This window comes from Drosophila mauritiana, chromosome X (assembly GCF_004382145.1).
Source record: "Drosophila mauritiana strain mau12 chromosome X, ASM438214v1, whole genome shotgun sequence".
Lineage (NCBI taxonomy): Eukaryota > Metazoa > Arthropoda > Insecta > Diptera > Drosophilidae > Drosophila > Drosophila mauritiana.
In genome coordinates this window covers 20,822,557-20,847,011 of record NC_046672.1, presented here as the reverse complement: position 1 = coordinate 20,847,011, position 24,455 = coordinate 20,822,557, and the positions used below count along the sequence as shown (strand labels likewise).

The 24,455-nt window shown below is 40.5% G+C and overlaps 3 protein-coding genes and 1 pseudogene across 3 annotated transcripts; 2 read left to right on the top strand and 2 right to left on the bottom strand.

The window, feature by feature from the left end:
• Positions 1–76: 76 nt before the first annotated feature.
• Positions 77–15,269, bottom strand: LOC117148429 (ras-interacting protein RIP3). The gene is made up of 5 exons (XM_033315802.1): positions 14,527–15,269; positions 4,338–4,513; positions 1,756–1,851; positions 375–515; positions 77–306 (listed from the first exon to the last, which is right to left on the bottom strand). Exons 1-5 carry the CDS (start codon positions 15,267–15,269, stop codon positions 77–79), a joined length of 1,386 nt encoding a protein of 461 aa, XP_033171693.1.
• On the top strand, positions 2,249–3,658 carry LOC117148431 (sentrin-specific protease 8). The gene is made up of 2 exons (XM_033315804.1): positions 2,249–2,930; positions 3,181–3,658. Exons 1-2 carry the CDS (start codon positions 2,389–2,391, stop codon positions 3,569–3,571), a joined length of 933 nt encoding a protein of 310 aa, XP_033171695.1. The 5' UTR covers positions 2,249–2,388; the 3' UTR covers positions 3,572–3,658.
• LOC117148430 lies at positions 6,019–9,072 on the top strand. The gene is made up of 3 exons (XM_033315803.1): positions 6,019–6,123; positions 6,213–7,092; positions 8,835–9,072. The coding sequence occupies exons 1-3, from the start codon at positions 6,060–6,062 to the stop codon at positions 8,995–8,997; spliced, it is 1,107 nt and encodes a 368-aa protein (XP_033171694.1). The 5' UTR covers positions 6,019–6,059; the 3' UTR covers positions 8,998–9,072.
• Positions 15,270–20,801: 5,532 nt separating the features above from the next.
• On the bottom strand, positions 20,802–21,295 carry LOC117147224 (annotated as a pseudogene).
• Positions 21,296–24,455: the final 3,160 nt, after the last annotated feature.

Below are 24,455 nucleotides of genomic sequence, written 5' to 3'. Positions count from 1 at the left end.
AGAACAAAAATCATAATATAAAATTAAGTAAAATAATAATGGCAATTTCAAGCGTTATGAATTCTTTAGGCCTAGCTCAGTTACTCACACTGTAGTAGCTAACCTCCTGCAAATTGATGAAGAGGAATATATTCAAGACTCCAACGAATTCCGTGACAATGAATCCAAAGACGAAGAGGAAGAAGCTCTGGCCATAGGAGACCTTGATGAGGGCTGGTTGAAGGGTGGACCGGGGTCTCAACTTCGACCCGATTTCCGCCTTCAGTATTGATATATAGGCAATCAATCCTATCAGCATCACTAGACCTACAGGGTGATTACGCAACTTCGGTGTCATTATTATCCTTAGACCCTTTCAAATTTTTGAAACTCACCACTAACAATGAAAAGAATTCCCGCGCTGAAATAATACAGATTGTTTTGATGCGAGCAAGTGGGGATCAGAAAAACTATGAAGCTGATCACTAGAAATACACCAGCAGCCAGGAAAATAGGACACGACTTGGTGACCGTATCTGTAAGTAAAAATTTTATTACGTTAGAATTTATTTGAAATAACCTATTTTGAATACATTTACATACATTAAAAATCCCATTCAGTGTATTTTTTTATTCGCAACAGTGGTTTTTTAAAAAGCGTGCCCATGTTTTTTTTGATCCCTCTATTAAAGAAAACACTAGTCTGGCCCATGTTTCTGACTTTTAGGCTTTGCTTTCTTTTTGTTTTCGCTCTGACCTGTCAACGAGTGAGAAAATATCCTGCGGCTAAGCAAAAACACGCAGAGACAGCGACAGGACCTGCGAAAAAGACGCACGCACAGCGACATCCATTTTCAGCCGACTGTTTAATAGTTTTATTTTCGAAATTGTCCCCTGAGGCCAGTTTGAAATTAGTTTTGACCGCTCGCACAAAACAAAATTAATGGGAATATTTGAAATCGATGGCCAATTGTGTGAAAATTAATGGAATTTCAACCGGGTGTGGATATTGGTATTTTCGGCAGGGCGTTTAGCAGTTTAATGTGTTTTTGGGCTAGTTGATATTGCCTGCCATGGAATGTGGGCGAAAGTCTTATAATGGATTTTGAAAATGTTCAGCTATTGTCATCGCCTGACTTCAATTACACACTACTTCCTGTTCTTGAAAAGCCCACAAATCACAGGGACAAAAGTTTGTCGATGGAGGCCAAAGGCCTTTAATTAAAATTCATCCAACTAAAGTTGTATTATGTGCATGTGCGTTTCTAGGCCAACTAACAACAATAAATCAATTTCAGTTTAGCCCAGTCATTCCCGGAGTAAGTTGGCTGGAGGTATGAGGAAGGAATTCACCTGGTTAAATGCCAAATGCCATGCCAGTTAAGCCCATTAAGGGTTAGTTGCATGCTTAAACGCGCCAGTAAAGATGGATTCATCAAGCGACCAAAGAACTTCTGGCATAAATAAGCTGAGAAATCATAAACCATTCCCTTACACTGTACAAACAAAATTAAAAATCGTATGGAACAAGACAATGTGTGCAGAAATTAAATATCCCAAAAACAAACCATGTAGTAATTGTCTTAGCTCTAACAGGGAACCATATGGTCGAGTGCCACGCTATAAGATAGCCCTTAGTTAGCTAAACACGTTAAGTCCCAACTCCTCATACTGACGAACGGACATACGGACATATCTAGCTAGATATATGGTATGTACTTGGTACATACATATACCACACAGTTCTTAGACAACTTATGATGCTTTGGCACTTACAGGGTATTGCCGCGGTTGAGTCGTGCGGATCTGGCTGATAACCCTCATTGGAAAAGTAGTCAATCTTAACGCAGTTATACGAATCAGCATCCAGACCTAAAAACAAACAATAAAGTATTCAATATTAGTATAACACCTTCTAGAGATGTGCTTTTTAATGGGCTTTCGCAACACACTTATCGATAAAAATAAAGATTGCAAGGATCAAGAATATTCTAGTGTCTAGTGTCTAGAATATTCTAGTGTCTTTAATTGTTTGCCTTCATCTTAACTGAAAGGAAGCTCAACTTCATACAGTTAGTTTTTGCGGAAGTATGTATTTACATTCCAGACCGAAAAATAGTTCAATTCTGTTGTCGGGAAAATTGGCTCTGTTAGCTCTAAAATACTTATAATTTTTTATAACGAATGGGTACCACTAATAGTTCGTTTATCGTTTGTAACCGATTGTGATAATCGACTTATCAAACAGCCACATTTTTTTACCGAAAATCTTTTTGATTTCGAACTCGAGCTATTTACTTTTTGTAACGCCTAGCACGCGCTGGTAAACAATTCCAAACCCAAATGTAGACAACAGATACACCAGCCACCCAGGAAAATACACCACTGCCCAGGATTATTGAAGTCAGGATGCTGGCGCCCAAAAAGCTGCTTAAAACCAAAAACCAGGTGGAGCCCCTCCAGGATAAGAATCCCCGAAGAGTGAAGACCAAGCCAAATGCGAAGGGCAAGGTCAAGGAAAAGGAAAGGGGCAAGTTCAAAGAAAAGGGTAAGTTCCAGGCCAAGGGCAACGGCAAGAGCAAGAACAAAAACAAGAACAGGGACTCCAATACAAGCACCTCGTTGTCACTGGAGCGGGGCAGCGGGGATGGACCGCATCAGGTGGGCCAGCAGAGCCTGGTTGCGCTCCGCTTCATGGACATCTCGCTGCGCCACTCGGATGTCCAGCTGCTCCAGTCCGCTCACGAGGGCGTCAACGAACGGCTGGTGGCCTTCTACTACGCCTACCTTCAGCACCGCCGTTACCGCTCCGAGTCGGATCTGCACTTCCTGAATCCGGGCCTGGCCGCACGACTGCGCCACATGGACATGCGCCATTTGTGGGCCATGGTGCGCGACCGCCGTCTCAACGAGAAACAGTTCATCTTGGTGCCGCTTTCCACCCATCCCAGGTCGGTAATTTCATTTGGCATGCTTTCTCAATTTTCTAGCTTTTATAGTTCCAAGATCTTTACATACGGACAGATAGACGAACGGGCACAGGTAGTCGCACTTTTCCAGATAGACTTTTCTACGCTTCTTTCTGCCTGTTAGCGATTCTAATAACCCATCTACTCTAGCGGGTTAAATATTAATTATTAACTGTTCAGCGATTATACGTATTCCACAAAATTGTTTTTAACTTTAAATGTAATTCCGCAGACCCCACGGACACTGGTCCCTACTGCTGATTTCGCGGCCGGACAGCAAGTTCTACCACTACGATTCGTTGGACAACTGTCATTCGCCGTTGGCCGCCTCGGTGTCGGAAACTCTACGGGCGCCCCTCGAAGCCTGGAAGTTCGCCCTGGTCACCGGTCGCTGCCTCCAGCAGGAGCGCCAAGCGGCTGGCAAGGAAGGCTCCGGCCGCGACCCTGCATCCGGAATCCACCTGATGTGCATGACCGACCACGTTGCGGACTATGTAGCCAGATGCGGATACGCCACCAGTTCGCTGCTCATCGCAGTGGACCAAATCGCAGCCATGCGCACCCACCTGGTCGAGCTGATCCTGTCGCTCGGCGGGATCCTCCCCTCAAAGAGGGGCCACTAAAAAGGGCAGCATCTTCAAGCCCGTGTGGGCCTACATTCGATTGCCTTTTGTTTGTTGACGCATAAGAAAATCAGAAAAAATTCAAATAATGAGCCTATTTCCTGTTATTATTATTCAGTTCTTGCTCCACCAATAAGACATACTCGTGCATAAATTAATTGTTCAAGTATGGCAACATAAAAGGTGCTATACTTTTGCAACGAATATTATTCGATGGCTTCACAGTAAGGATATATGTATATAATGTAAATTTATTTGGGCTGTGCATTTTATTTTATTTATTTTAGTGCATATATTTTCAACCATCGATTTAACTCATAAAGGCAATTATTATTTTCCAATTGCACAGCCAGTTGCAGCCAAACACAGCACAGGAGTTCCTCTGATCAGATTAATCTTCACATAAAAATACAATAAAAAGGACAGCTGTCAGTTGTGAGCCTTAATTAAGTGACTGGCTGATTGATTGGCTGACCGCCCCACCCGGCTGACTGCAGTTTAATTTGGTCAAATCCGAAGCCCTCAGTCTGCCGCTGCCACTGCCCGCAGTTTTTAAAGCCGAATAAGCCCAAAGGTCATTGTTCCTCGTTCGGTTGGCAGCTGGCAAAAAAAAAAAGAAAAGGGAAACACAAAGACCCCACCCACAACCCAAGCCGGAAAACTGCAGCAGCCCAACACCATGCATGTCATATTTGTCTCCATTTGCTGGTGGTGCAAAAGCTGCCAAGGAATGTGGTGCTGTGATGCTGGACGGACGTCAACTCACCTGGCAGAGTGGTGCACAATATCCAGAGACTGGACTTGGTGTACTTGGTGATGTAGGCGCCATCGTCCAGGGCTTTGAAGTTGGCCGTCCCATTGTAGTTGGCATTGGGCAGCTTCTCCTCCGTGAAGAGCCACTGGGGTCCGGCCAGAGCGGCGATGACAATGGCCACCGAAATGCTGCAAAAAACGAGCAGAGTGGAAATCAGACACTGGCCAAAATCCGATACTGGCAGTTAGATACTCGTAAAAATATTTAATATTTAAATAAATGAGATTGTTTTAAAATGAGGAACATTTATAAATATATATATCATTAATATATTTACTTATATTTTTACATTTACATATCATATATATTGCACAATTTTGTTTGTGTGCAATTGCAGAGTAGAGAAAGTTGCATTCTCTAAATCAAAATCGAAGTGGGCGGCGAGTTGGGTGGTCAGAGTGTAATCAAGGGAAATGCCCATTCCTGGATCTCCGCACTCCAAAAATTGTGTGAGGCTGCTGCTGATTAAAAAATACTCAACCTGTTTTGTGGTCGGGGGACGACTGCCAAAAACGAGGCCGAAAATCCACAAGAACAAACAAACTGAATGGGCACGAAGCTTTCCAGCCACCCACACTCACCCACCCACACTCACACACCCACACACGCGCACTCGCACCCACACACGCAATGATATGCAAATAAATGTTGGCACCCAAAAACGAGGAGCGCACATAAAATTGTTGGCGCTGAAAAATGTGCGAAAAAAAGCAGTGAAAATGCGAAAAAAAAGTTCAAAGGGTGGTGGGAATTTTTTAGAGGGATCTTCAGCTCGTCATCCAGGTATTCGTGAATACATTCATGAGTGCACTTGAACGCCAATATTTGCGCAGTTTGGCACCGCGCGTAGTCACAAGTGCTGAGATGGATTTTATGTGTTGTTTAGTACTCAATGTTGTTTTTAAAAAATGCCAATCGATTTATGCAACAAAAATAGGTGCCAGCACTATTATTTAATCGAATTAAGGCCATACTATTTTAACCGTTTTTTTTTTTTAAGTGGAAAAACGTATATAATAATAAGGATTCTACAACCGCCTACATTGGTTATAACTGCATTAAATTTCTTTTGAAATTTCTACTCCACCATGGGCTGAATGATAACTTTTTGTGACCAAAATTAATAACTCCAAAATGGAGAGAGATATGTATTTAGTTTAGTTTATCCTATTATCTATATTATAATACCAGTAATTGTAGACGTGTCACCGCTACAAAAATACAGCCTAGTACGTCTTTTATTAGTTTTATAACAGCTGATTCCTTATTCCTTTTCCTATTGTTATTCGTAACAAACAGTTACAGTAAATATTATACCAAAACTATGCCTTTGGGCCTTTTTAAAGTAAAAATACGATTTAAGATGCTCTTGGGTTGCTAACGTTTGGTATGAAATTATATTACAAAGAGGCTTATTTCAAAGTTATGAACTAAATTATAATTGCCACCTTTTTAAAGGAGGCAACTCTATCTATCGGTGATTAGTGGAACCAAATTAGATAGCTTAAATCTATCGAACAAAGATGGCGGACTTCTTTTCTTACAGCACGTGTCAAAGGAAAGTGCCTTTGGCGTTTTAAAACTTCATTGTTTACTTTGTTCGCTGCGCGCAAGTCGCATTTCACTTCTGGTTTTTTATTGGGTAATTATTTAACATATTCAATCAATTTAATTATGCGAAGCATGTTTTCGGATCGTTACAACAATAAGCGCCGCGAATTTTACGAGCGCTACGAAGGTAGGTTTTGCAAACACTTCGTATGTACTACATGCAAAATAGTTTGCTCAGCAAAACAGTTCCTTGATATACCCTGCATGTGTCTCTAGCTGCTAGGGTGATCCATTCGAGTCTGCCGGAGTGCCAGCGTCCAGTGGAGCCCACCGAAGTGAAGCATCCGAACAACCCCGTTAATCGTCGCCCCGTTTCGTATCGCCAACTGGCCAATCAGTCGCGGAGGCAGCTGGAGAACGACTCCTGGCTATCCAGTGATCGACTGCCCATAGTGGTGCGCCGCGAAATCGAGATGCGCAACAAAAAAGCTTTGCTGCCCAAATACAACGGGGAAACGGCTACCCATGTGCTAAGCCATAATGGCGGGTCACGACGTGGTCGTCCTCCATCTGCCGCCACTGCGGCCAGATTGGCATCTGAATTCGCCCGTCAAGTCGGTGGCGTTTCCCAAACTCCGACCATCAAAGAAGAAGAGTTAGAGGAGCAGCCGAAGGCCAAGAAGGCGAACAAGATGCCGGACAAGGTGGCAGTCAAGGTGACGGACAAGTTGGCGACCAAGTTGACGACCAAGGTGGCGACCAAGGCGGCGACCAAGGTGGCGACCAAGATGGCGACCAATGTGGAGACCGAGGCGGAGGAGTCTAACTTCCCGGTTAAGATTAAAGTGGAAGGGGTCGCGCAAAATGATGTGGGGTGGCAGCCAAATTGGCTGGACAAAACCAATCAGGGTTCCACAAATAGGTACTTTATTCCAAATTTGAGCTCTTTTCCTAATCCTTACCGTAACATGGATGTTACCTGGACCGAACAATTCAATGCATTATCAAACCAATACTACAATCATATCATGAACTCCGTCTCGTCTTCGAGCCAGATGCAGCCGCTTGATTTACCACCATCAGCCAACACGCCCACTGTCGGTGTTAACCCGGTTCAGTGCCCGTCGGATAACTGCAAGAAAAACTTTGATTCGCGGTAAGTTTTTCAATTTTCAATTTTAATATTTTTCTGTATTTTCTTAAGCCGCCTACACATGGATACATTTTCAAGGCTACTTAAGATCAAGTAGCGGCCAATCCATCATTCCTACAGGTAGGAGGGCTCATAGATCATAAGGAAATGAATGATTAATCCCTACACTAATTGAATAATAATTTATAGTATATTTTATTTGTAAGCGGCTCATCCTTTTCGCTGATAATTTAATGATAATAACAGCTAAGATTATTATTGAGATAGAAAACCAAATTCTGTTGTGAAAAATTAAAATTAAAGATCACCACTTGCCCAATCAAGGTTTGAATAAGTCCCCTACCTACATTTTAGGTTTTAATAGAAACTGAAATGCCTTTTGCCTAATGAATTTAATTAATTTGATATTATTATTAGGGTATTAGGGATATTTTGGTTTTAGGACTCCTTAATTAGAGCCCAAAGGTATTCGTTGTTAATTGGCTTAGAAGCTGCAACTGCCTTTTTAATAACCGACCCTAAGATTTCATGATGGTTTTTTTCCTATGTATTGGCCCAATTCCATAGTACGAGAAACAAGCGCAGACCATTAAACTGGATCGTCCGTATTAATTTTTTACTGTGTAATTTGGCTTATATTCGGTGTTCGTGGGAAATCGTACACACGATCGAGATCCACTGCCAACCTCGCTCTCATCTGACCATAAAATGTTCCTCCATTTTTCGTATGGCCTATTTAAATGTTCCTTGGAGGACTTAATGCTCTTGGCAATGTGTCTCCCATTTAAGAGATGGACGTTACTTGGACTTCAGGCTTTTAAACCATGTTCCCTGAGACATGAAGGATTCGACCAATATTTCTGAATGATTTTGCTTGAGAAATTTTTTTTTTTAATAATGCCTCTTTTCTGTGCAATGCTTTCCACGTTCCGTTTTAATATTTTTAAGGTACGTTTTCCATATTTCGAATATTTGAAAAAATATATATTTTTTTCTCCTCATTTTGGACCTTGCCGCACCAAAAAATTATAAACAAGAGAGAATGCTATAGTTCCCCGACTATCAGATACCCGTTACTCATCTAGTGGAAATGCAAACGGCAAATTTCTTAATTGGGATATGGGAATATCGATAGATACTGGGGAATAAAATGAGAAAATATTTAAAAATTGTTCAAAAGTGTGGGCGTGAATGTTTTGGGTGTGTAGGTGTAGGGAGGGGCGTGGCCAAAGTGTTTTTGGTATTGGATAGAAATTGGCAAAACAAACAATAAAACGAAGCAAAATTAAAACAATTTTCAATAGTGTAGGCGTGACAGTTTCGGGCGGATTGTAGGCGTTGGAGTGGGCGTGGCAACCAGCTTTTTGGCAAATAGATGAGCGTTTACAAGACTAATAATAATATGAAAAAATATCATAATATTTTTTAAAAGTGTGGGCGTGGCAAAAAGTTTTTTTTGGAAATTTTTGAAGAAATTTACAAAACTAATAATATGAAAAAAGTATCTAACCTTTTTCAGAAGTGTGGGCGTGGCAGTTTTGGCCGGTTTGTGGGCGTGGCAACATTTGGAAACAAATTTGCGCTGCGACTATGCCTCTTTAAGCTGCATGCCTAATCTTAACATTCTAGCCTTTATAGTTTCTGAGATCGAGACCTTCATACGGACGGTCTGACATACGGATGGACAGTATATTTGGGTTCCAGAATACGTTTTATTAATATCGCTTAATCTTCTATCTTTTTAGTCGGGCCATGTACAAGCACCAACGCGAGACTGGTCACCACAATTGGCCACACAACTGCAGCAAGTGTGGCCAGGTCTTCCGTACATCAGGCTTTATGCGCATGCACTCCGTGATTGCCTGTCAGCGCAACTTACACAAGTTAAAAATATCTAAGCCAAATTAAGTGCAGCAACTTGGCCAAACCGCAAAGCCGGAATGAATCGGTTCGCATACAGCGAACTATTAATTTACCATTCGTTTACCATTAAATTTCTATTAATTTACTTTATATGAAATAAAGAATGCCATAATGGTAAAAATCTAGATTTTTGTTTTGTGTACTTTCGTGCGAAATAGTTTGCGAGCAAATTAAACCCACTTTGCAGTGATTTGTGTCGCTAACACAATTATTTGTCAAGCAACAAGGATGAAGGAGCCGCATGGAGGTCTGGATGTCCTGGTTGCTCCTGTGACAAGGACCAGCTGCGCTGCGAAGCGCGTGAAACGCATTTCCTCAGTTTATGAACTAAATTTAACTTGCCACCTTTTGGTGTCATTGGAAAGCATAATTCAAGCCCATTCCAATGGTATAATTTTCACGATTCTGAATTAAAAAAATACAATTGAACACCTTCGCGCACAAGCAGTTTTAAGGATGATCGCAAGGAGGTGGATGAGATTTCAAGGGTATGCACGTAACTCTGTCCTGTCTCCATTTTCATTACGTTAGTAGACCCGAAATATACCCCAAATATTTATGACTCTATGAACATATTAGCGAGAAAGTCAAGCGGCTATTTACCTGCATCCAAAACCATATCTCGCCCTCCTTTTCTGACTTCACCATTACAATCTGTGCAGTCGGCAGTCTGTGAAGACTCCTTAATTCGAGAACGAATCAGGTGGGTTCTAAGAGCAGACACCCCTTGTAGATTTCGAACTCTCTAATCCTCGTTTATATTAAATTGGATCCTCCTTAATTGGTCAGGATCAGTTCTTGAAATACCTATCACTGCATACAATGGATCTTACTGTAGAGTTTGTCGACTCAGTAAATGGAACAAATGTTCCATTAACCCTAGACCCTGGCTACCAACTTATAGGAATCGGGTTTTCGATTCTTAAGGAGAGTATTTGAACCATATAGCGTCTCTTGAGCAGATCGTTTTTCCTTTATCAAGGGCTGATATTTGAGGAGCACGTGATATTTGAAAAGCACTCTGGAGGATTCAGAGGATAAGGAACTGATACTAGCTTTGTCCCTGGAGTGATGATGACACTTCGGAAGGACTAGATACGCGTCAGTTTCATAGGCTTCCGATTCTAAGAGAGGAGGCTTTCAATATCATGTACAAATATTATATATTGGCACCGACTCAATTAAAAAACTAAATTGATTTTCCTAAATATCTTGCATTTTTTTTTTAATTAGACTTACATTTAAGTATTAATTTATCATTATATGAAAAGTAATTTCTCTTACAATTTTTTAATAATTTATTTAGCGTTTTCTTTTTACATTTATAAAGACAATACATTATGCAACAATGACCACACGTATTTGAAAAATATCCTTGTAGTTTTTGCTTATTATAGCAATATTTATTAGATTTTTTATTATTAGATGTTAAAAATGTCACGAATTCCTTTTTTCGGGAATTGGTCCATACGAATCCAATTATTCTGCTGATTTGCGACTTTTGAAATAGAATAGAATTCAATGAGTTCCAAGTTGATCTGAAGTGTCGGTGTTTGCAATAATTAAGGCTGGATAAATTAAAATAGTTTTTTGAGGCTGGTCTTAAGGGTCCTTTAAAAATTTATTTTGTCTTTATATGTTATGTACATAAGTATTCATTTTAAATATTTCTATGATATTCACAATATACCAGACAAGAATCGGCTTCCCTAAGAGGTTCTGAAAATCTTCCTTCGATTCTTATAGTGTCTTGCGACATCAAATTTGAACATATGGTGGAGTTTGATATAATATAAAACATTTTCTTGGTAATTGGAGGACCCCGATCATAATGTTTGTTATTCCACTTGATCTGTATAGCATTTTATAGCCTCTTGAGCTTTGAACGTTTTCAGAGTTCCATTTACCATTAGATTAAAGCGTCGCATTTTAAAATGCTCCAAATTAAATGGATCTAGTCCTCTGTTGCCTGAGTATGATTGGTTTCTAATCATACAAAAAGCTAGAAAATTTGGTAATTGTCTATTGATATCGTATTGTTTCCTGGGTAAATTGTAAACGATTTTACTTCTACTTTACTGATTGGATAAGGAGAGCATTTTTTGTTTGTAAAACATGATGATGAGCCAATAAAATGCTCGGGTTGACATGGTTCATGAAAAGTTGTGCTTCTAATATTTTTAAAGTCAACATTATTGAGAAGCAGTTTCGTTTGATTACCTTGTTACTTTTTCGAAATATATTTTTCAGAGTTTTTTGCAGGGTTTTATTAGAGCTCGTACAAACGTATTTTCCTGATCTTAATCTTCCGAAATTTGGAAAATATCCTTGCGAGGCCAAGTGGCTTTCCGATGCGTCACTCCCACAGTTTAAAATCACTTGCAGATATGCTCTAAAATTATTATCACTTTGCTATACTAATATGTTATTTAAATATACTGATGAACTTCTAAATATTGAATGTAAGATAGTGTCTACTACTCCAACAGCATTTCCTTCAATGTCGCTTTTATCATTATATCTATATCTATATCTATATATATATATATATAATCGTAGAGTAAAAGGGTATTCAAGATTCGTTGAATAGGATGTAACAGGCAGAAGGAAGCGATTCCGACTATGTAAAGTATATATATTATTGATCAGGATCAATAGCCGAGTCAATCTACCCATGTCCGTATGACCGTCGAGACTTTAGGAACTATAAAAACTAGAAAGTTGAGATTCAGCATACAGATTCAAGAGACAAAGACGTAGCGCAAGTTTATTAACCCATGTTAATTAACCCACATCCACTCTAATGCCCACAAACCGCACAAAACCACGCCCACACTTTTTAAAAATGTGTTATCTTTCTCTTAGAGTTTAATGTGCGCTTTGGACATGAAACGTATCGCAATGCATTTTTTACTTTTTTAAAGCATTTAGACTTTATGATTTAGTGACTATGATTTCCCCGTTATGTATTTAAAACTATTTCTACTATTGTTTTTATCAGCTCATTATCACCATTGCTTTTAATTCCTTCCGTAGTTTGTTGTTGGCCCTTTTGAGAACATACATTATATGTAACCCATTTTCGCCTGAATATATCCTGTATATCCTGAATTAAAAATGTCTGATCTAAATCTCAACAGATGATTTATTCCCTGAGTTGCTCTGTTACTTCTTTAAATATTCTAAATAACTCCATGGGGTTTTCCAGATAAATTTCTCTTGAAAGACATTGAAATCAAAGTTTGTCGCGAGGATTTTTAAATGCAATTATATATTTAGTGTAAAGTGAAATATCTCTGGTATGCGATGACTTGTGAAATATATTTTGAGTAACCACAATAACAGATAAGTTTCGGTGGTGGGAACCTTTAGAAAAGAGTTCACATATATTTTTGTTAAAGGCTCCCATCATCAAATCGTCCAATATCAAGAGAGTAAGCCCATTAATTTCATTTCCGATGGTTTCAGAACCCTTCTATAAAGTATTCAATATTAGTTAAAATAGGCTAACCACGCTCTTCCCCATATCACCAAATAAATCGATCAATTAAAACATTAAAAAGATCATTCTTTTTAGTGATACAATTTTCAAGAAATGTTTTTTTTTCCGATCCCGAGGGTCCGCAAATTAACATTGTGGAAGGATGTATAAATTGTCGAAGCATTTTTAATGTATATTTTATATAAATTATAAAAAGTATATTTTTTCCGTATTTTCTTATATATTTGTTTTCAAATAGCCTATGCTTTTTTATGATTTTTCTTGGAGCAGCTCGGGATTATTACCAAAAATCTTTTTGAGGGAAATCATAGTAATTGATGACCTCAATGGTTTTCAAATTTTTTTTTATTTAACTTTAAAGATATGTGTCACCATTAGTGTATATTCCATAATTCGCATTCCATAATTAGGTATGACCGTTCCGGCATAACCGCTAACTCTTTTACAAAAACTTGTTTATTGTTTTCAAGTAGATATTGAAAGTCTACTATATTCCTTGAATTTCGATCTACAGTGTTCATTATAGTTGGTTGAGACTTTTTAATTAACTGAGTGTGAGTTTGGAAGGTCTTCCTCCTCTATCAGAATCTTCTTTTAGTTTAAATAAGGCGCTCTAAGCCAATGGACGCGGGCATAACTAAAAGAATGAAAGCTTCTCGAAAGACACCCTCAATATAACTTGTAAAATTGTTCAGTTTTCTTGGATCGAAGAAATTTATGTAAATATTTAATGTTTGCGATAGAATTGCGCTATGAGTCAACCTTCCACGAACTGTTTTTTTTTAATTATACATAAATTCAAATTAGTGAAATTGTTTGGGTTCCAGAATACGTTTTATTAATATCGCTTAATCTTCTATCTTTTTAGTCGGGCCATGTACAAGCACCAACGCGAGACTGGTCACCACAATTGGCCACACAACTGCAGCAAGTGTGGCCAGGTCTTCCGTACATCAGGCTTTATGCGCATGCACTCCGTGAATGCCTGTGAGCGCAACTTACACAAGTTAAAAATATCTAAGCCAAATTAAGTGCAGCAACTTGGCCAAACTACTAAGCGAACTATTAATTTACCATTCGTTTACCATTAAATTTCTATTAATTTACTTTATATGAAATAAAGAAAGCCATAATGGTAAAAATCTAGATTTTTGTTTTGTGTACTTTCGTGCGAAATAGTTTGCGAACAAATTAAACCCACTTTGCAGTGATTTGTGTCGCTAACACAATTATTTGTCAAGCAACAAGGATGAAGGAGCCGCATGGAGGTCTGGATGTCCTGGTTGCTCCTGTGACAAGGACGAGCTGCCATTTGCCAGCTGCGAAGCACGTGAAACCCGTTTCCTCAGTTTCTTTAAAAATGTATAGAACGGGCGGAAATTGTGTGTGCGTCCTCTGTAGGAATTCAAGCTCCTGGCATTCAGCAGGCTGTTTCGCCATCAGTTTAAGGGATTCGTCTATTTAGTTCCTTGTCTGAAGGAATTTTGAGTATTTTCCTTGCTACCTTGAAGCTTAAAGTACTATTCAAAGTCGGCGCTTAATAAAAAAGGAGCACCTGTGTAGGTAGTAGTCAAGTATTTTAACTGAAACCAGCCTCAAACATAAAGCAATGAGTACAAATATAGCTTGGTTTACCACTTTGTTCATTTGGGGCATAGTGAAATCGTGGAGAAATTTTAAAGTTGCCAACCACAGGACAATCATCAAGGACACTTTTAAGCGAGCACGCTTCTCAAAAACTCAGGTTTTAGGGCAAGCAAATTATAATCAATAACCTTTATAAACGGATTATTTTGTGTTTGCCTAGTACTATTATAATTTAGTATTAAAAAAGAGATAAGAAGTTTTGCGGAACATAATTTCCAATTTTAAATAGGCGAGTACCAGTAACAATTATTTTAAATTGAAGCATATTCAGAACTCAAATGACTAGAACAGTCAATAGCTTTTTTAATTCATGTCTGTTTCCTCAAACTAATGTGTTCATGATTGATATATGATCACATACTAACCTGGCTGCAACAGGTGTGATGAGCCACAGGTAACCCCCGTTGACGGTGGTCATGTTGCTGATGCCTCCCTGCGGATCGGGAGCACCAGCACCGCCGCTGGCCAGGCGCTCTTGCTGCTGCTTCCGCTGGACATGTTGCTGCTGCGTCTGTTGATGTTGCTGCGTCTGCTGCACCTCTATGGCTGGCTGGAGGCGACTCAAAAGAGGCACCAGTCGCTGCTGCTGCGGCTGCTGCTGCTGCCGCTGTTGCTGTTGCTGCTGCTGTTGCTGCTGCTGCTGCTGCTGCTGCTGCTGCTGCAGTCGTCGGTTGTTGCTGATGCTGTTGTGGTTGCTCCTGCTGTGATTACCGATGTTGTTCAACTGAAGATCACTAAAGCTGCCGGCCAGGGAACTAAATCCCGTGGCCGGAATGCTGCCAGAGATCGTGTTGATTAGGCCAGCTTGCTGATGCTGCTGCGGCGCGAGTCGCTGGCCCCGCGGCAATGTTGCATAGGGCGAGTGTTGCTGGTGGTGCTGCTGCTGCGGGTGGTGCAGCAACTGTTGCTGCTGGTGCTGCGGCTGCTGCGATGGGTGGCTGTGCTCGATGGATGCACTGGTGGTCAGCTGGTGTATGGGCAGCGGCGGCCTTTCGGTGGTGTTGCAGATTACATTCGCTGGTCGAATGTTGTTGTACGGGTTCTCGCTGTTGATGCTGTGCGTGGAGGCCACGCGAAACACATTGGGCACCGAAGGATAATCCCTCATTTTATATTTCACTAGCTGCACTGAGCCAGAACGAAACCAAAAAAAAAAAACAAAACAAAACCAAAATAAATCCAACACTTTGAAAGCGCGCCAAAAGTGGGTTTGTTTTTGAACTTCTGGCTGGGCACGTCCGTTGCGCTGGAGAACTTTCACTCGACTAAGGGAAGCTGTGGTCCTGGCCAAAGGACTCGACTCGGCCATGTAAAACGAACCGAAACGAGTAACTTCGGCTGCTCCGGATGATGATTTCGCTGCCTCTGCCGCTTCTGCTGCTGCTGCTGCTCACTGGCGATTATAAAACACAGGAGCCATATTTTATCTACGCTTTTGATGGTCTCCATCCAACAGCAATCCACGCCTGGTGCCCATCACCAATCCTATGATTCGCCGCTTCCTTGGCAGACCTAAATATAGCGGCTATGACCAATGGAAAATTAACTTTTACATTTGCACAGCTAGAAAATTCCAGGTATCAGGCGTTTCAGCTGCGGCCTGTAGAGTTCCTATCAATTATTCTGAATTCGAGAATTACACACATTATGTGGCCAACATGCGTGCACTGAAACAAAGCTTTGATTTCTATAACAATGCTTAAGATTATAAATTAAATTAATACAAATCAATTAGGTTTTATATAACTGATGCATATTCAAAAGAGTATTTCCTATCTTAGGCGTTGCAGTCGGAGTCGCAGGCGATCGTTTCGTTACATAAACGTGCATTTTGAATACAAATTCTTCAGGTTTTGAAGTTTCCGAGTTCTCGAAGTCCATTTTAACTTAAAGTAAATTCAATTCAATTTCTAACTTCAATTTAGTATATTATATTTTGCATTTGATTGTATGTACATAGGTCATTGTTCGCTGTGCAGTCCAACGGCAACCAGGAGTAGTAATAACAACAACCAGCAGACGTTTGCAACTTCCGTTGTAAGCTAAAAGTGACTTCCGGTCGCTTGGGGATCCCTACTATCTGTCTGTGTGCGTGCCAGTGTATGTGTATGCGCTTGTGTGTGTGTGTGTGGATATGGGATATGGGATATAGTTTGCCGAGTTGTTGTTGCACTCGCCTGCAAATCTAAGCATTTATTGCAGTCCCGGCTCCTTTGGCTGCAACTCTCGTTTATTTAATTGAATTCCCACATGCGATTGAGGTAAGTTCGTGCCATGATTGTGCCCCATTAAAAGGGTAGGGCCAACAATGGTACGCCCACACCACCCCAACCCACCAAATATCCAGCCCACGTCCACACTCGTTTTTGCTCTAAAGCACCTTGTTAAGTGCACCTTGTGAAAGTGTGGAATTGCTGAGTGCAGGCCCTGGAGTGGTGCAGAACAAAACCGAAGATTAAGCTGCCAAATCCACACTGAGAAAAAAAGAGTCGCTTTTGCTTGTGCTCGCACAGTTGCACGATTAGTAATATTCGTGAATGGCTGAAAAAATTACCAATTGCAAATGCCATCGTATGTTTTAGTTTAGCAGCTTCATTAACAGCAATCCAAATTGTAGAATCTTCTTCTGTGCACTTCCTTTGCTGCTCTTTCTTCAGCAGTCCTTAGCGCAAGGATGCAAGGATATGGAAAGGGTATTTCATCAAAATTGGATTCGACTGTCGTGAAGCGTATGCATGTGGGAGCAGCATGTAATCCGGCAAATGGAAAACAAAAGCCGACGATTATTGCCGGAGTGCTTATCCTGATCAAAAAGCGCAAAAGCCAAGGACAAAGGCAATTAATCCAACTGGCAGGAGGTGTATGATGTGAATAGATTCAAGAGGCAGGAGCGCCTAAATAGAGGAGAATTCAACTGGCAATGCAGAGAACACACGCAAAAAACGGCGAAAACACAAAGCTGAACGGAAAACCTTTAATTAAATACAATAGTATTGGCGTGCGTAAATAGCCTCAAGTATTTGCTCACCATTTTGTTTGGCAAGCAAACAAATTAATTAAAATCTTAATTAAATCTCATTCTGGCAGCAAACAAGGATGTGCCATAGCTATTTTGATGCCAACAAGTTGCTGGACGCGCCTTTAATTTGCCATCGAATTGAGCCCTCGACCCTCTCTATTTCAGCATTTAAATACATAGAGCAGAGTTTGCAACTTTCGCAAAAGTTTTCATCTAAATGCGCTGCAAATGCTGGCAACACTTTTCTCCTCTCTCGCTTTCTTTTATTTACCCTAATTTTTTTTTTTTTTTTTTGAACAAGAGAGAACTAACAAAATGTTCGCATTTTTGTTTGTGTTGTGCCTTTTGGCAGTTGGCTTTGTCTTTTTTTCTCGTTTGTTTATTTTGTTGTTTTAATTTGTTGTTATTTTGTTGCTGTTGCAACTGTCAAATGTTTGCCAATGCACACAGACACAGACGCGTCCACGTTGCTAGTCCTGCTTGGAGTTATGCAAATGCTCGGGAGTATGTGAGTGTGTGTGTGGATTTTCGAGAGTGCCAATGTGTGCGGGGTGGCTAATTTATTTCATTTGCATGCGCACATATTGTCTTCCGCTGTCTTGCTTAATTTTTTCTGCACTTTTCTTAATTTTTTCCATATCTAGAAAAAAGGAAAAACGCTCGAGATGTCCTTCAATGAACTGGGTTACATAAATAAATTGAGTAACTTAGTGACAAATAAAATTGGTACACACTTCTATTACACTAAAAGAATTAGCTTATGATGCCAATGTTGGGACTGAATCCTTCTGTATTTTTTAAATCGTTTCCCTTAAAAAATATTCTGGCCTTTGGTGAGATATAAACAAAATCAAAAATTATAAAACTGGATTAAACAAGTGTTTTCAGACTTACCAAAAAAATTGGAAAAAATGTGAAAATATTTTTAATGTTTTCGGTTGCAACGCGGCGTGGATCGCAGCTGTTCTGTTGTTGCTACTGTGACAGCCTCGTGTTGCAAGTTGCAAGCAAGGCTCGGTTTCTTGCCACCGCTTGCTGCGGTCGCCTTTTGTCCTGCGACCATGGACTTGTTTGCCAAAGTAGTCCTTCAAATCCTATTTGGCCAACAGCAAGAGCATCTGGCAAGGCCAATGCGAAACTTTGGCCACCACAGCATTCACTTTCGCATCAGGATTCTGCTGCTGGATGCTCGAAAGTTGTCCGCTTCTCGGACATTTTCCCGACGCTGTGTCAGCTTCAATTTGGCGCGGGATCAGTGCTGCCAGCAGTGGCAATAGCATTTCCCAAATATTGATTAGATGCACAGGACCCAACGAGTCGGATATCCAGCACAGTGACACACATCGACCGCAGGGACAGATTTGTTGCTGTTCTGCTGACTGATTAGCGCCTTTGCCAAGTTGCTGTTGTCGCCGGTTGCTGGTGGCTGCTGGCTGCTGGCTGGCGATGTTGCTGGGAAAATTGATGAGCAATTAAGGTTATTGACCAATCGCTCGGCGAAGGGTTGCTGGCTGCCAGGGGTCGGGCGCAACGCTTCGCTGCCTCGCCGACTGACCCAATCACACATATACGAGTGCATATGGGATGTGGCTGTACACTGAGCGCAAAATCATTTTCAATCTGAGAATGGTTCGATCTCGATCTGAGTATGCTGAGCATGAATCGATCTTGGCTAGGTTTTCAGATCGAAATTCTCAAATCGAGAACGTTGAGAATGGTTTTTTCTCTGAGTGTAATTATTCGAGTTCACAAATCAATTAAAGTGTGTAAATGCAAGTAATGGGATCGAGCGCTTAGAGTTTAACAAAGAGCCGGAATATCAGTACATAAAAAATGTCGCTTTAAGCTAATTGAGTTATCTCTTATCTGTATAAGGGTATACAAACACCTGTAAGTTGAGACCTGCATTCAAAACAAAAGAATAACCAAGTTTCGCTCAGTGGAAATATGGTCGCAGAACCATCGAAGCGACAACAATGCCGACAGCCAGCCGAGGAGCAGCCATAACCAGACCACTTGCTCATCCTGCGCCGGATGGGAAGCGTCAAACGGAAACGGAAGCAATTGACTGAGTGACAGGTTCTCCGACCCCGTCCACCGAGCACCGAGCCAACCCCGCACCTGAAAGGACTAGCAACACCCTGATTAACATTAACTGATTTAAGGTGAACGACTAACCTAAATCCGCGGCAACTCCGGTGGCAACAGAGCCGCAACTTTAGGCGCAAGTGGAGCGGAAGGAGGATGTGGCCAACAAACGAAATGAGCAAAGAGCCTGCAATTTATTTTGCACATACTACACCCACATCCTTCATCCTTCATCCTTCCCCAGCACCAATCCGTCAGCCACATCCGCACTTAAGTTCTGGTTCATAAATTAAGTCTACAAAATTGAGCATTTAATTGTCGGCGCACAATCCAATAAAAAGGACCCTGCGGTCGCCACAAGGGAAGCGCTTTATTTGATTTGCCTTTGGGCGGGAATATGAAAAAATGCAATTTCATTGCAAATAATAATAGGTCAATATTTTCCCGACTTCAGGACATTCTGTCGTGTTTTCCATTCAATAAGGCCACAACGTACGCGTTGCATGTACAGTACAGTCTGACTGTGATGGAAATACGTTCTCATTTTTATTGGCTCATTTAAATTTATCATTGGTATTATATCCGCCAGTGACTCAGTTAAGGTTCATTGATTTTGTTTTATGTTTGTCGCTGGGATATTGAGTTATTATTTATGTACTGAACTGAACTGTATTGCTTGCACACCCCGAAACACGTGACCAGGCGACGAGCTAAAAATAAAGCAAGGACCTGTTAAAAAGGGATTAAGCCCACCTGTTTGTGTTCCAAAGACACACACACACATACGCGCATGCAGGACTTTTCAGGACGCTTTGAAGTCCGCCTAGTTACTGAATGAATACCTGCAGTACTGGAGTAATGGTGATTGACCATGCTCGAACTAGTTACGTAGCTACTTCCACATGGTCCCCACATCCCCATGCCCCGATCCCCCATCTGGTTGATCCTGTGGTGAAGGAACAAGGCAACAGATACGAAAATATGCTGAAATAATGAAAACTTACGTTGTGAAAGCAAGGACAAAAGGAAACCATCAGGTTGCAAGTCTTTCGCAATCACCGAGCGACTTGAAAGCGAAATTTTCGTTCAGTGTAGTTGAGCACTAATATAACTGACTAGTTAATCCAATTTTGAAAAATGCGATGTACATTCTTTAAGAGGTGTGTTTTAAAAGCGCCTTAATTGAATGAAAATATTCTCACATCAACAATTTACTTATATTTATTTTCAACTGACCAAATTAGTTTCTGCGGAGGTTCTTATAGAGCCACAAACAGAGAGCTTTATGTAAGTTTAAATATATTTAAGCTTGTTGATTAAATTCTAATACATATTAGTTTCCTTTACTGACAGAAGCAAATAAAATTCTACTAATAATGCAAAATATTAAATGATTATTTTTTTTATTTTTTTTTTTTTTTTTGCAACATAACGAACATGTATTTCTCACTTGCGTCGATTTAAAATGCTTCCTTTAAAAAACGGGGTAATGTATGCTTGAATGTTTTCTGGGGGCTTGAAGTTTTTCAGGGATCAAAAGTGAAAATGAAGGGGTAAGGGTACACATGGGTTGTGGATTGGCGCACCTCCTCCAGCTCTACCTCCGTCTATCCTCTTGGCGTCCTTGGCGTTTTTCACGAATTCTTCGCGGTCCCTAAGAAACTCATTGGCCAAGTCCACCCGCAGCGGATGCTCCGGCTCAGGCTCGTTGATTAAGTCCAGCAGTGCCTGGACGACCTGGAAGGTGCGTATGACCGGATTCCAGTTCTCCGAACTGATAATGGGCAAGCACACCTTCTCATCGATGTTCGGATGGTAGATGCGTGTTTTGAAGTTAATCTTTGGCGGCTTGAAGGGGTACTCCGCCGGGAAGTTGATCTCGATGCGGAAGGCGCCCTTGTTGTACGGCGGTTTGCCCGGCACAATCAATCCCGTCCAGCGCATCAGGTTGTCATCCTCCGGAAGGCCTTCAGTGCGTTGCCCTGCAAATCGCACAATTCTCTTCGCAGACGTCGCGGCGCAGTCATCGTGACGTCTGTGTGTGGGTTTTCTTATGCTGAAAAACCTCATCAGCTTGCCTTCGAACATCCATATTATTAATTTACCAATCAAAATAACAGAACACCTATGCCTTTACTGTGTAAAAGGAGTTATTTATTCGAATCGACGAAAAACATATATTAAAAAATCTCAGATCACAAAAAGTAGAAGTTAAAAAAATCCACAAATTTAATCTTGTCACATAAACTGATAAAAATCACTTTGAAACTCACAAACTTCCCAGATTTCTTAATTATAGGATACGAAAGAGTCCAAATACGCCCATATATATTCCACTCCCAATGGGCTGCAACTCCTGCTTTCAAATTGGCCATACCGTTCTGCAAGATGCATCTAAGTGCGCTAACTGCAGGGTAGCAAGTCACGTCAACATCACAGAAGGAGAAAGATGTTCAAAAAAGGACAACTCTATAAACGAAAATCATATATCTAATACCGAGCATAGCGCCGTGACAAAAATTGCCCAGTTATTGTAGTGTCGACTACAGATCCCGGAAATCAATTTTGGCCCAGAAGCATGCTACTATCTTGAAAGGTCACGGTTTCTTACCGTGTGACCTTAGTGTTCAGTAAATACACTCATTCAGCAGGTAAATATTATTGGAAAGAGAATTTCGGTGATGGGTTGCTTTCTGTGAAATTCGAAAATCGACAGATTGAACCCAGCAAGCAGTAATCGAGTTCCGGTCCCGAGGAGCACCCCCTAAGCGAGGCATGACAGGCTAGGAAGGAGCATAGGAATGTTATATAATTCTAGTACAGTTAAATCGGCCACCACTGCGGCTGCGCAACTTTCTTCAGTTGCGGAAAATGTTCTTGGAGTCGGAAGTGATCGGTGGCTCAAATGACCCTAGCATGATCTTTGTACCCTTGCGGATTTCTTGTTCATAGGATACCGAAGAGACCAAGTACCATATATTCCACAGAAAGCAAACACAAACAAGGATTCCTGCAATAAACAATTTTTACAAATCAAGAAACAACTTAAGAACAACAGCCATACACTACTCTACACAGACGGTTCTCAAAACAAGGAAATAGTGGGCCTTGCAATAACTACAGAAGACAACACACTGAGACAAGCAGTGCTTCGAAGCTTCTCCTCAGTATTCTCAGCAGAAAAAAAATTCGATAGGTCACCAGTCACATCGGCATCAAACCGAAGCCAAAGAAGTAAAAACCTCCTCTTGATAACTATCCCAAACTTCAACCGCACTGATATAAACAAATACTTAAAGGCAATCATTATCAACGACAAAACCAATTACATAAGAAGTGCATCTCCCTGGTACCAATCGATAACACCAACAAACGAAATCATAACCGATTATACCAAGCACTGCAAAACCTGTGATATACCAAGAAGAGATCTCTCAAAAATTATAAGACTGCGTCTAGGACACACTAGACTGACCCAAGAGCACCGATTCTTCCAGCCAATCAACAGCCCACATCCTAGACGATTGCATCGCCCTCCAATCACATAGATCCATCAACTCGAATTCAAAACTTAAAAACCCCGACACTTTAATATCTCCAACATCTACTTTAATTTCTGAAAAAAGCCAACATAATCCATCTGCTGTAAACATTCTTACGAAAGACAATAGCACATCTCTGTAATCCCCAACCAATGTGAATCAATGTATATATATTGTAAATACTTGTAAATAATTGTAATTGTTGTAACCTAATACTTAAGTAGATATTAAAGCACTCCGGCTGAAAGCCCCAGAAGCTATAGCTAATAACTATTCTAGCATAAGTTTAAAACCGTTGTCTACAATGTACACATAAATTAATTAAAAAATATTTAAATATTTTGAAAAGTGTAAAACATTATTTTGGTACTTAAAGTAAACCTATAACTTATAGTAAGCCTATTAGGTAAACCCAATAATCTTAATATGGGAGTTCATTTTGGAAGTTCATCAGTAAACGATGATTTGACGATGATCTGGCTCCTTTAAATATGCAACAGTTTCCAACGAGCTCTGCAATTAACTGCTTGGCACACTGCTTGACAACTGCTTGACTGAGCGACACACGTAATTTAAGTGTGAGACGAAAAATCCATGGGAAAATAACTTTTCCCCACACACAAGCTCATATTCCGCAGGTTGGCAAAGCTAGACAAATTTAGTAGGGGTCAAAAGGTGGACCACACAATTTGAATACATGTATAAATAAAGTGATGAGCCCTGAAAGTCACTGAAAATAATATTCGATACATAGGTGATTTCCAAAAACAGATATATATGTTTGATAAAACCAACAAGCGAGTACAAACGTAGAAGAAAATATTGAATGGTGGTCGCAGGACGCTTTCAATTTCTAGTAAGAATACTTGATATTTGTATTAAATTTTTTTTGAGTGTATAACTTAAACAACCCGTTGGCATCACAGACAGAAGAGAAAACCGCATCAAATATTAAAAATGTCGTTTGGCCAACTTTGCAAGAGTTTTGGCCTGGCCCGCGGCAAGCGAACAGGAAAGCTGGACATTGTCCTCGCTGGTAGTCAGAAGTTGGATCCGGATCTGTGCCCACTTGCATGCATTAATTGCAGTCCCCTCATCTCTCCCATTTGTTTTCACCCAAGTCTGAAACTAAATATCCCTGAATCCTCAACCACACACTGTCTGTTTGTTGTCGAGAAAACCTTGGTTGCCCTAATGGTCGACAACGAAGGACGAAGACCACTATTTGGCTAACTTTTTTTTCGATTTGAAGGTCTAATAGCGAGATTTAAAAGTTACCCACACATGAGTCTTTTGACTATTAGATACTCATTTTCTAGCGAAAAGATGTGTATAACATCACACGAATAGAGAACCCTATGGTCGAGACTATTAGATTTGACTATTAGATACCCCTTCCTTGGCGACAGGATAGAGAACCGAATAGAGAACCCTAGGGCCAAGTGATTTAACTATTGGATACCCCTTACTTAGCGAAAGGACGTGTGGGGACGATTACTTAATTAGCTCATTACATTCAAATTCGATTCGAATAGGGATATAAAAAAACACTAGAAATCAAAATTTTAAAATTTCTTCTATTTGTGTATGAAATTTTTGTTTAATCTCCAGTAAGCCGTTACATCCAACTATTAACAATTGTAAT

Coding starts and splice junctions, on each gene's coding strand:
- LOC117148429 (XM_033315802.1), bottom strand. CDS start 15,269: ATGAGGGATTATCCTTCGGTGCCCAATGTGTTTCGCGTGGCCTCCACG. Junction 1,852..4,337: donor ATTGTGCACCACTCTGCCAG/GTGAGTTGACGT, acceptor GTTTGTTTTTAG/GTCTGGATGCTGATTCGTAT. Junction 516..1,755: donor CTCAACCGCGGCAATACCCT/GTAAGTGCCAAA, acceptor TTTTACTTACAG/ATACGGTCACCAAGTCGTGT.
- LOC117148430 (XM_033315803.1), top strand. CDS start 6,060: ATGCGAAGCATGTTTTCGGATCGTTACAACAATAAGCGCCGCGAATTT. Junction 6,124..6,212: donor ATTTTACGAGCGCTACGAAG/GTAGGTTTTGCA, acceptor ATGTGTCTCTAG/CTGCTAGGGTGATCCATTCG. Junction 7,093..8,834: donor AAGAAAAACTTTGATTCGCG/GTAAGTTTTTCA, acceptor CTATCTTTTTAG/TCGGGCCATGTACAAGCACC.
- LOC117148431 (XM_033315804.1), top strand. CDS start 2,389: ATGCTGGCGCCCAAAAAGCTGCTTAAAACCAAAAACCAGGTGGAGCCC. Junction 2,931..3,180: donor CCGCTTTCCACCCATCCCAG/GTCGGTAATTTC, acceptor GTAATTCCGCAG/ACCCCACGGACACTGGTCCC.